The sequence below is a fragment of the Nematolebias whitei genome, chromosome 6, assembly GCF_014905685.2.
Source record: "Nematolebias whitei isolate Nwh7 chromosome 6, NemWhi1, whole genome shotgun sequence".
NCBI lineage: Eukaryota > Metazoa > Chordata > Actinopteri > Cyprinodontiformes > Rivulidae > Nematolebias > Nematolebias whitei.
The window spans coordinates 28,537,971-28,550,159 of NC_056503.1; the positions used below are offsets into that span (position 1 = coordinate 28,537,971).

Here is a 12,189-nt window from a genome sequence, read left to right on the forward strand (position 1 = left end):
CTGTAGTCCGTTTGTCTAAAAAGTTCATTTGTGGAGGTGTGAATGCGAAATCGAACTCTGATGAGGACCAAAAGAGCAAAGTTTGGTCTTCCTAAATACCTAGATCTCAGTCCAGTTGAAGTGAACTCTAGCGCGGTTCGAATGCCGTGTGAATGCAAGTGGACTGGAGATAGCTCCAAAAGTAGGAAGAGGAGTACAGCGCAGGACAAACAAATGCACATTTCTCTTACCTCATATGGAGCTGCCAAGTGTGAAAAACTACATTCTCCATGGTCTGCTGCCTCATCTTCCTCTCATGCTCAGTCCATTGTTGAAAAATGACAAAACAGAACTCCTAAAAATGGTCAAATTTGACGGCATTCTGTTTTTGTTTTTATTTCCAGAAGAAGAAGAAGATGAAGTGTCTTCTTCTTTTTGTGTTGTTTCCTTCAGTAATTCTTGGTGCAGCGCCACTACAGGCGAGGGGGGGGGGGGGGGGGGGCAGGTTGACTCATTGACTCAGCACAGTGTGAATGTGAACCTCCAGCTGAAAATGTAAATAAGTGTTCTGTATATTGGTCCCCAACCGAACAGAGTCTACCGGACTATCAGATGTGAAAACACCCTGCGTTTGTTGTGGCTCCTTGGACTGATGAAGTCCTTTGGATGAAAGATGAAACGTTTCAACACAAAGAAACCATCCAGATGACCTGACTTAACACTGTTGGATCTTTGTATAATGTTTATTTTTCAAAGTCCTAAAAGCAAATCAAGTAGCAATCTTTGTCCCAAAATATTAGAAGATATATACAACGGATTTAAAACACATGGGAAAAGTATTTACCAAGTTACTATGATAAAAAGCTTAACATGTTTAGAAGCATGTGCTTATTTGTGCACGTTTCTCTCCTACCCAAGCACCAGGGAGAGATCCAGCAAAGATAACATCGTGGTGGAGATGAAGAGCGACAACACGGAGGAGGCCATTCTCCTCGGAGTGAACGGAGAAAAACAAGCACGGGGCGAGCAGGTAGAGCTGATCTCAGGCCAGATGCAACCATTTCCTGCACATCTGATCATTGTGTCCTGCACCCATCCCCGCTCTCACACCCATCTCTGTGTCTGTGTTCACCCTCTGAAGTAAAGTAGCTGCCCGTGCAGAAGTGAGGAGGCGCCTGCAAACGCACCGACAGCTGCTTCCGATCCTCGCACGCCCAGACGCCTCCACCTCCTGAACTCCAGTCACGTCAGGGAAATCACGTCCGCTCTCATCACCGCGGATGTTCTTCAAAACCGAAGCTTTTGCTTGCTGTTCTTCACACCCTCTCCAAAGTTTAATGAGACGTGATTTTTTTTTCCAAGCTCCGTCACTTAACTCTGCTGAAAAGCCTTTCGCCTACGAAACCAAAGACAAACTTTTGACCGCCTTATAAACTGCTGATTGTCCAGAGAACAAAGTTTAGAGCACAAAGCTGACAGAGACTGTTTTTATATAGGAATTTGCATCACCTCAGGCAAAAGCAATCACTGAAGAAGCTCAGTTAGTGTATATATATATCATCATCTATGTGTGTATATATTATATATATATTTCTTTATTTAAAATAACAGCTTAAAAAAACAACAAAAAAAATGACCAGATTGTGTTTTTTTTTTTTTTAGTTTTGGAGCTCTAAGAGCAAGAAAAAGGACTTTAAATATTTGTTTTTCTGTCTGCACACTGAAAGTTTAGCTGCAGAGACGCCTCACCTCTTCAGCCACACACCTGCAAGTCATTCAAACGCCAATAATTCACATTTACTCCTCTTTTCTCTCCATCTAACACTCGTTTTTATAGTTTGCGTTGTTTAAAGGTTTGTATTTATTTCCCGTGCACAGTTTATTTTTATTTTTTTTTAGGTAATTGTTCATGCAGTTGTATTGTGTTTCTCTAATGTAAACCAGCTGTTTTATGATACTGTATTTTGGTGTACTTCATTGTGTTTAAAGCTTCTTTTAGGTTTTTAAAATGAAGGATGACGGTAGAGCAGAACCGCAGCCTGAAGTCGTCCGCGTTGCGAGGCGAAGACACGTTTCTGTTTTAATGAAGTCACGATATCGACTGAAACTTGAGCTACAGAATCCCCCTCGACCTGCAACTTTCCACAGTATCTGACTACTGAGGGGGGAATGACTGACTCAACACTTAGTCTGAAGACAATCGAGCCATCGTACGCTCCTTTCTTTCAGTTTTTAACAAGCGTTAACTGTTTTAGGATGTTTTAAATGCCGCTCAAAGCCTTGGAGTTATAAAATATACTGCAATTACCAATGAACTTGTTTCTAGTTTGTTTTTAACTCCCACAAAATAAACTCAACATTGAAACACAATTTTACCGTTTAATTAGGAGCTTAACGTGTTTTTAAAATGTTTTGTGTAATAAAGCAGGTGAAGATGATGAATGGATGTGATGGAAAAAGCCCTTCTTGGCTTCTCTTTAGGATTTCTGGTGTAGATTTTATTACCGTAATAAAGTTGTGAGACACACAAAAGCTTGTTGAGTAGGTAATGAAAATCACAGGATAGATTCAAGGTCCATCATTGTTTGAAGCCTCCAGCCTTTCCTGCCAGAGTTTTCAACCAACATCAGTTTACGTTGAATCCTAAAATAAGGTTATGCACAATATCAGTTCAGTTCAGTTTATTTATTTAGCGCCAAGTCACAGCAGAAGTCGTCTCAGGGCGCTGAACAGAAACATTCACTTACATTAAAATTAATTAGGAACATTATTTACCTAAGGAAACCAGCAGGTTCAGAGGAACAGAATGAGCCTTGGCTACTAGCAAATTAAATTTTTAGCCCAGTAAGATAAGATGGTGGTGAAAGTTGACCAATTAGAGCCAGTTTGTATTTTCTGGGGTCAGTTGACTGTGGCGTCCATCTTGAATTGAACTGACTCCAAAAAGTTGATTCATCCAAGATCCATCCAGTGGGTCATGAGATATTTTGCTAACAGTTGAATCCAAGTGGTTAACAGATTAATTTTAAATGAAGATTTTGAGCAATCCGTTAGCTCTTAAGAGTACGTGCTGGCGATCATCATCAGCTGCCACTTCGACAAAATGTAGCGTTATTTTATTTATCTTAGCGTTTATTGTGTTTTTGAGGTCAGTTGGTTGTGGCAGCCATCTTAAATCAGGGCGACTCAAGAATTAATCAATTGTAGATGTTTGTTCACTGAATATTTCTCAAATTTGAAACCCAACCAATGCTTCATGAGATATTTAACTAACACAGAAACAGGGTTTCCTACATTTAAGGCACTTAAGATTATGTGCAGTGAATGACTCGGCTTCAATCCCAGCAATTCTTTTCTTTCATAACTTCTTAATGAAGGCAGTCTGTAGAAATGTGAGGATAAATAATCCTCGTGTCACATTCAAACAGCCGAATGAGTTTTGAACCGTCAGCTTCATCAGTTCGTTTCCTACAGAAGCTACAGATTTATTGGGTTACGCATCAGTTGAAGGTGGTCACGCAGTGATATAATCACATGGTGGTTTTGATTGTAATGATAATGTATTGGAAAGCAAGTTGCTTATTTTCTAATCTTTAAAACAAAAACACGACCGACGTGTTGAAGCTGTATGTAGGGGGGTGAGGTGGAGCAGAGTCACGGCTCGACTCCCAGCCATCCCCACTTGTCGTGGCGTCTCTGAGCAAGACGCCCAATCCCCAGCTGCTCCCCGGGCGCCCACACAGCTGCCCACTGCTCCACCTGGGTGCGTCAGGTGTGATGGTTGAAATGCAGAGAACTCATTTTGTCACTGTATGGAAACGTATGACAATCTCAAACTTCCCTTTTCCTGTTCAGCTCACTTGATTTGTGAAGATTTACTTTTTACCTTAAGTTATTAATCGTCTCCAGTTCCGCGTGATCAGAAAGAGTACCTTGACGAGTTTTAATCTTCTCCAATAACCCAAATAAATTCAGAGTAGACAGTTTAAACTAATAGGACACAAATACGAGCAGGCACTAGCTGAATGTAATGCCAAGTTTTAAGTTTAATAAACGTACATGAGACCTGGTGCTTTTGTTTACATTTTATTAACAGCAATGTGCATACTTCCAAAATGATATGAGCTTTAAAAACCAACAACAAAAAGAATGCCTTTTACAGAGGAGAATTAAGTGCAGCAACACAGAGCAACAGCTCCCTCTGCTGGCAGAAAACTAGAATACGCTTAATGGGAATAAGAGGATCTGAGCCGGATTCTGAGGGTTTTTTTGGGGGGGGGGGGGGGGTAAATAAAAGTGATCAAACAGACATGAAAACGTTTCACAGATGAGGCCTAATGTGGCTGAAGAGGCAGAGGACAGATTCATGCGAACATTACGGCACAATCTGCCCTTCAGAGATCAATATCTACAAACACTTTCCAAAAATCAACTTTTTTTTTTAAATCTCTAAAAAAATAAAATTAAATGGTAAGGACCTCAGTGAGGAGCTCTTAACATATGGCACGGGTCATAGAAATATAAAAAGTAAACAAAAACTTTGGAACAACATACATTTGCAGGAATGCAACATGAAATCAACCTGTTTTCCCTCCGTTTTGTATCAACTTTATACAGTTTGCTTTTCTTTAGAGTGACAGTATCAAAGCACGATTTGGTATGGTGTGCAAAAATATAAACTAAAGGTTAATAATACGAGAATGACATGCTGTTCTGAAACATTAGCAAAACAATGGTACAGTATCGAGGTTTGCACACCTCCCCGTTTGTCCTCATCCATCATTCAAAAAGTGTCTCAAGGCAACTAGGAACAAAAAAAGCACTAAGAAGATGGCAAGACAGCGCAGAGATAACAGCATCAGCTGGGACTGACTGACACCCTCCCCCTCAAAAACATTAAAACTATAAAAATAAAAAACATTCTTCATATACTGAGAGGCTCAAGTTACCATGTACCTAAAAGCTGCTTGCAGAAATGCATCCTTTCCACTCATAGTACCTGGAAAGAGTTGGTTCTAGTCACGCCAACACTACAAATAACACAAAATAAGTGCAACAATGTGAAAAAGAAGTTGTGCACCATTTGAAGCAGATACTTTTTTGGCTTTATATGCCAGCTGGATGGATGAACAGCTGACGGATGGAGCGGCTGTCTGCGCCAACGAGCCTCTTCTGGGTTTCAACAGGTAGGTTAAACGTCCCGCTTTTTTCTTTTTAAATAAACAAACATGTTTCCTGAGTTAGGTTTTTTTTTTTTTTTTAAATATATATTTACAGTTGGCCCAAACACTGATTTTATTGTAGACTTTGGGGTGGGGCCAGCTAACCCATGAGTCTACGGTACAAAAAGGCCTCAGCAGACAGTCCCTTTCAGATGGGAAAGGAAATCGATGTGTGGGAATTTATTTTAAACACAAAGCATTTCACTTGCTCTGTCACTGTTATAGTACGGAGACGCACAGGGGCCAGGGGTCGAGGTAAAACAAAGACGTTGTCAAAATCTATCCCCTCAGTTTAGTTAATCTAGGCCAGACATTCTGTTTGAAAACTAGTTAAAGGTCCTGAAAATTCTTCTTATTAAACATTAAAATATTCTACTCTGAGCTTAGAGCAGCAAGGATAAAAAGTCTCTGAAATTAGTCCTCGTTTTATTCTGGTGTGCTTATTTCGGTTTCTGTGATGTTCTGCCAGATGGTTATCAGAACCTTACCAACCATGACACAAGTAAAAAAATAACATAAAGGTATGGAGAAGAAAAGAGTAGAGGTTATCCTCCAGGATAAACTAGTCAAACCAAGTCCTGTTTATATCGTTTCCCACGTTTATAAAAGAACTCTAAAAATACAAGTTGTACGGACGTGAAAGAACGCTCCATTAGAGGATATTAAACCTGGACACTTTTGCACGACGTGGTTTGTCTGTCATCGTTTTCTCAACCGAACAACAACCGTTTAACAACGCAGCCTCAGGACATCCACACATAGTTTGGCAATAAAATAAAATAAATAAACTGATAAACTAAGTGTATGCAAAGGTGTAGAGGTTTAATTTTAGCTAATGCAGCATTCCTTCACAGTTACATACTTTTGAGAAAGTCGTTTTATAAGCATGATCAACTACATAAAAGGAGTTTGTTAATCATAAAGGTTGATACTCGTTTGACAGAACATCACTTCAAAAACCACCAGACTATCCCTTTAGGGCGTACCATATCCTAAAACGAGGAAGCAGATTTTTACCTGTTTTTATTTTGACCCATGGCACCTGACATGCTACATACTACAAATTTTCTATAAAAAGAAACAAATGAAATAAAAAGTTTAAACACTAATGAGTCGACAGCTTGAGAGCTGCTTTTATTTTTCAAGTATGCTACATTAGGAACAAATGATACTGTCACTTTAAAGAAACAAGATGACTTAAAACACTATTCACAAATGTACATTTAAGGCTTAATCGTTTAGCACTAACAAGAGTAGCAGCAGCAAAACACTTCTGAATTCATTAGAATAATGTTCATGAACATATAGCAATAATATATTAACAAAGTATACCAATGAATTTTTTTGTTTGTTTCGTAACACCAGACTGAGCTGGCACTGCAGGGTCGTCAACATCTGCACATCTGCACATCTGCCAGGCCCCACTGCTCCACAAGGCCCGGCCTTTGGAACATAGAGCAGCGCTACGTTCGCAGAACGTGAATACGCCGACTGTAATTCAACATTCATGTTATTAAATGGGGGGATGGGGCAGGTCCAAAGCGCGCGCACACACACACACACAAGCATGCCCACGTACACGAGAAACACACACACGACCAGTCAGAAATGAGCTCAGACCTGAAACCATCATCGTGCTACGCTGAAATACAAACACAACAAAACAAGCAGGTTTGAAAAATAAAAAAGTACCAAAATATTGTTAATCAAAGGTCATGTGACACTGACCTGATGATGAACAAGCTCTGCTGCACAGATTTTCAAGCTGCTGCCGCTGATCAACACATCCTGGTGAGCAGACACCCCGACTCTTACTTCCTTCATCAGACAGAACGAGACTGTAATCTGACTCACTCACTCAGTTGTACCTTCAAGCTGAAATATTTTCACATATTGTATATGCACGTACTGTATATATTACACACATTTAGTATATATTTACTTATATATTAAATTTTCATATAGACATACACTTTTAGTGCTATTTGTGAGGTGTTGGTTACATTTTCAGCAAGAGGCTTCGACATGAAAGATAATCAACCTTCCCAGGATTCCTATGAAAGTTCAGAGCTGCGTGCGCGCCACACGTGCACACACGCATTTGTTTGTTCAGTCCAGAGGAGACGCAGCTGAAGCCGAAGAGGCCTGCAGTAGCAGTCAAAAAAAAAAAATAATAAGGTCAAATGCAGTTGAAAGCGCATGGAGTGCAGGGCGCCGAGCCCCAGATACTGTGAGCTTACTGGAGTAACAGCCAGTTACCAGTTCACAGGGGAGGGAGGGAGGGGGGCGAAGGGTGTGAGCCGACACCGGAGATGATCCTGGTGTCGTATGCTCTGGGTTGGTTTGTGCCAACCTAAACCAAACCAGGCTGAGCCAAGCTAGGGCGAGAGCGGACATGAGACAAAGCCCCCCCCTCGATGTGTTATGTGAGGATGTGCGCGGTGGAGGAGATGGACACGAACTCGCGCAGGATGTTCTTGGCCATTTCTATATTGTTCTGTGCGATCACCAGTGCTTTCTGGATGTCCTGGTACGAGTATCCCTGATTCATGAGGTGCTCGATCTCACTGCTGATCTGGGGGTTGGCGTCCTCTCCTGTTGAAGCAGCGCTTGGGGGAGCGAGGACGGGCGGGACAGGGCTGTGTCGGCGCTCGGAGTTGATCCGTCTCGGCAGAGGCTTCGGAGGTCTCTCTGGCGCTGCTTCTGCCAGTTCCAAGGAGGCTGAGGAAATAAGACGAGGAAGTGTTTAGGTTTAGCTCAAAAACTAAAACAATTACCTTTAATTTTCATTTAAACACTCACAAAAGGTCTCCCTGAGAGATTGTTTCTTTTACTGGAAATAACATATGAAACATGACGATGACTAGGCCTGTCAAAATAACAAAATTTGCTGGGCGATTAATTGTCTCAGAAATTATTGCGATAAACGATAATATTGTTTGAAATTTGACAATAATTAGCAATTATTGTCAAATTTAAGAAGACATTGGTTATTTTTTGAATGTAGTAACTTTTTTGACCACTGGATGACAGTATAAGACTGTTTGAACCGAAGGATGGATAGTGAGGGAGAGAGCAGCATGTATCTTTAAGAAAAATGGGAGGGAGGCCTCTTGACGTGACATGGGCTGTCTCTCCTTACTTTTGTTGCGGTTCTCAAAATGGTGGACGCTCGGTGTGGTTTGAGCTCTTTAGCATTTGTCATACAAAGCTTTAAATAAAAATAAAAAAAATCCGTAAACAAGCTCTCAGCTTCTTTTTGCAGAGAAAAACAACTTTTTCGACAAAGGCACGGGTTTCAACCGTGAATTTTGGAGCTTCGACAAGACCGAGGTCCCGAAGATAAACACCCCTTGTCTGTGGAGCCGACTGCAGCCGCTCAGGGTGTACGCTCGAGTATGAAGTCGGAACCCTCTGCGTACAGTACACACGTACGTACGCGTGAACGGACGGCTTCATACAGCCACTCCAATGTCAGGAATCTGGGAGTTATTTTTGATAGTGCTTTTAAATTAGACAAACAGATAAATACAGTTGTTAAATCCAGTTTCTTCCAGCTAAGACTCATTGCCAAGGTGAAGTCTTGTCTCCCTTTCAGAGACCCTGAAAAATCCGAAAATTCACGCTTTTATTACATCTCGTTTGGACGACTGTAATTCATTGTATGTTGGTTTAAACATATCATCTTTGCATCGTTTACAATCTGTCCAGAACGCAGCAGCTCGTCTTTTAACAGCAACTAAAAAACATGAACACAACCCCTGTCCTGCTCCACTGGCTTCCTGTCCACTTCCGAATTGATTTTAAGATTTTATTGCTTGTTTTTAAAGTCTTAAAAGGTCTGGCCCCGTCATATTTATGTGATCTCATTAACATCTACACTCCAGTAAGAGCACTCCGGTCTACCAACCAGTTCCTCTTAGATGTCTCCAGATCCAAACTTAAATCCAGAGGTGATCGGGCTTTTGCGGTTGCTGCTCCAAAACTGTGGAACAGTTTACCTGAGAATTTAAAGAGCGCTCAGACTGTTGAGACTTTTAAATCTTTGCTCAAGACTCATCTGTATTCCTTGGCATTTCATCCACGCAGAGTCTGAGAACAAGTTGAGCTGATTTTATTGTTGTTATGTGTTGTTTTTATTGTCAACTTATGTTTTTGAGTGGCACTAGATGCATTTTTACTCTTTTATAATTTTTTTAATCTGTCTTAACTGTAAAGCACTTTGGTCAGCTTTTGTTGTTTTTATGTGCTATATAAATAAATTGACATTGACATTGGACGTACGCGGGAGTATACTGGGGGCTTAGGCTCCAGCAAACTGGTTGGTCCACTGAAGGAGTTTACTGCTTGGTGGGGAAACAGATTACTGGAACTCCTTGGACTGATGAAGCCCTCCGGATAGAGGGTGAAATGTCTTTACAAAAAAAAAAAAAAAAAGACACCGTCCAAATGACCCAACTGAGAATCACTGGATTTGGTACCTGGATGACTGAGCATGAACTTTGTTGCATGCGATTAATTGATTTATTGTTCATCGCGACAGGCCTACTGATGACTATAATTAGGCCCGAGGGAAGCCACATGTCTTTTCCTGTCATGTGCTGTGAAACCTCGCAGCTTCCCACCGTAGTGACATTTAACAAAGCACTGCAAGAAGCCAATTATGAGCTGTGAGCTTGTCAGCTTGATGCAGACTGATTTAATTGGCTCTCAGACGCAAAGAATGAGATCTTTAGTAAAACACTAACACACCCAGCAGCAATCATCATCTTTGATAAATGTCAACCCAATGCAGACATGAGGACATCGCTCTCATCACATAAACAAACAGCTACTTCCTGTGTTGTAACTGTTACTTCAAGGTTTTTATAAAGGCTCAAATGTCAGCAAACGTCTTGTACTCATTCCTCTTCTTATCAATTAAAAGACTTCAGTAAAATACTCAAGAACAAACCCCCATCAAGAGCAAAACCCTCAACTATAATGGTTCTAATTAGAAATGTGCCAACTGCAGTTTTCAAGGCCGATTCCAGGAACCATTTTTCTCATAACTGGTATCAAGACAGCTGATATGGTTCTCAGCATGAAAAACATTTATTTTAATTCTGCTCTAATTTTAACACTGGCATGCAACTATCTCAGGGAATAAGAAAAAGAAATACAAGTATATCCTCAGTCTAAACCAGTTAAATGTACCAGATAAAACTTTTTTTAACACCAACCCCTAAAATGTCAGTTGTGAAACATTTAGAAAGTAACAAAAACTGAACAATAAATGTGAAAAAAAAATAAAATCAATATAAAACCAGATGTACAGTCAAGTCTTATAGGTTGGATAATTTTAGATGATAGATGGCAAATATTTGTACTAAACTTTATAGAACAACTGTGTTTTCATATTGGTAGCTTCTTACGAATGTCCTGATGCTCAATAATCCAGGTATATAAATCTAACAAGGTTGAGTCAGATCCTCTGGACGGATTCGTCTTTGTTGAAACCTTTCGACTTTTATCCAAAAAACTTCAGTCTGAGGCCCGGCAACAAACTCAGTCTTAGGTCGTTTTCACACCAGATAGTCCGGTAGACTCGGTTCGGGACCAATATTCAAGACCTTTTGTTTACATTTGAGCTGGTGAGTTTGCATTCACACTGCACTGTGCAGTCGAGTCAACCTGTTGAACCAACCTATTCCCCCGCTCGCCTGTGGGGGCGCTGCACCAAGAACTACTGAAAGAAACAACACAAAAACCTCTGAAGACACTTCTTCTTCTTTTGTAAATAAAAACAAAAATGAAGTGGCATCAAGTTTTAGCAGTTTTAGGAGTTATATTTTGTCATTTTTCAAAAATGGACTTAGCATGAGCAGAAGATGAGACAGAAGACCATGGAGAATATTGTTTTTCACACAAGGCAGCTGACGGCTCCATATAAGGTAAGAGAAATACGTGTTTGTTTGTCCTGCGGGGCGGGGCTCGGTCTGTTTACATTCACACTGCACTCGAACCGCGCTGGAGTTCGCTTCTACCGGACCGAGACCTAGGTTTTAGCCCGGGCCAGAGTTCACCTTTTTGTTCCGTGACAGAGTTCGATGGCGCGTTCACACCTCCCCAAACAAACCTGACTTTCTAGGAAAACAAGCTAGAGTTCGATTAAAGTGGACTAAACAGGGCTGGTGTGAATGCACCCTTATAAAGATCACCTTCTTGTTGTGGATCAACCAGTTTGCTGCTGACAGCAACAAAATTACAGAGTTTGAAGCAGAACAACTTATTAACAGTTCCAACCTGCCTCAGCAACACCAAACCACCACCTTCAAACATCAGCAGAGAAGAGAGGGAGGTACTCACCGCTCTCAGCAAGGACAAGAACATCCTCCTCCCAGCAGACAAAGGAAGGTGCACAGTGATTTTGAACCAGAAAGACTATCATGAGAAAGTTATGACACTCCTCAGTGACTTAACCACTTATGAACCTCTGAAAGGAGATCCAGGAAGTGGTTACAAGAACTAGGCCCACCTTCTCCAACCTCTGCACCACCACTCCCCCTACTAGTGTTTTTAGAGTACTTTTATTTATTTGTTTACTTTTTGCTTGTCCATCCATCCATCCGTGTTCAGATACCCAGATTGCAGCAGCACATTGAAAGAAAGAATAAAAAAAAGGCGGTATTCTGGCACTTCCAGCCTATTCTGTGATTCAGTTCCATGTAAATGTACCCATGGTTTTATTTTTAACACCGTTTTTTAATTCAGTAATAAAAAATAGCAAGACTAAAGGATGTGGTCATGAATTATTCTCAAGTACAACTGACCTGCTACTTACAGTCCACACAACCATACACATGTACCATATAAGGAAGTTCTTAGCAAAGCAGTAAGTATTTAGTTTAAATGATACAGCAGGTAGATGTGCACCAGCCTGACAAAAGTTGCATCTGTAGTTTTAACATCACTGATGTACTAACAGTTTTAAACATTTTGTTTCAAT

The 12,189-nt window shown here is 40.7% G+C and overlaps 2 protein-coding genes across 2 annotated transcripts in view; one reads left to right on the plus strand and one right to left on the minus strand.

Annotated features, from left to right (window-relative positions):
* The window catches only part of LOC119411218 (cell surface glycoprotein MUC18), a 57,522-nt gene extending 55,937 nt beyond the window's left edge, over nucleotides 1-1,585 (plus strand). The window contains exons 16-17 of the mRNA XM_037678150.1: nucleotides 898-1,009; nucleotides 1,121-1,585. Coding sequence (XP_037534078.1) covers nucleotides 898-1,009; nucleotides 1,121-1,123 — 115 coding nt within the window. The 3' untranslated portion in view covers nucleotides 1,124-1,585. The remainder of the gene's footprint in view (nucleotides 1-897; nucleotides 1,010-1,120) is intronic.
* Nucleotides 1,586-7,623: 6,038 nt separating this feature from the next.
* cbl (Cbl proto-oncogene, E3 ubiquitin protein ligase) overlaps nucleotides 7,624-12,189 on the minus strand; it is a 60,719-nt gene continuing 56,153 nt past the window's right edge. The window contains exon 16 of the mRNA XM_037678151.1: nucleotides 7,624-7,922. Coding sequence (XP_037534079.1) covers nucleotides 7,624-7,922 — 299 coding nt within the window. The remainder of the gene's footprint in view (nucleotides 7,923-12,189) is intronic.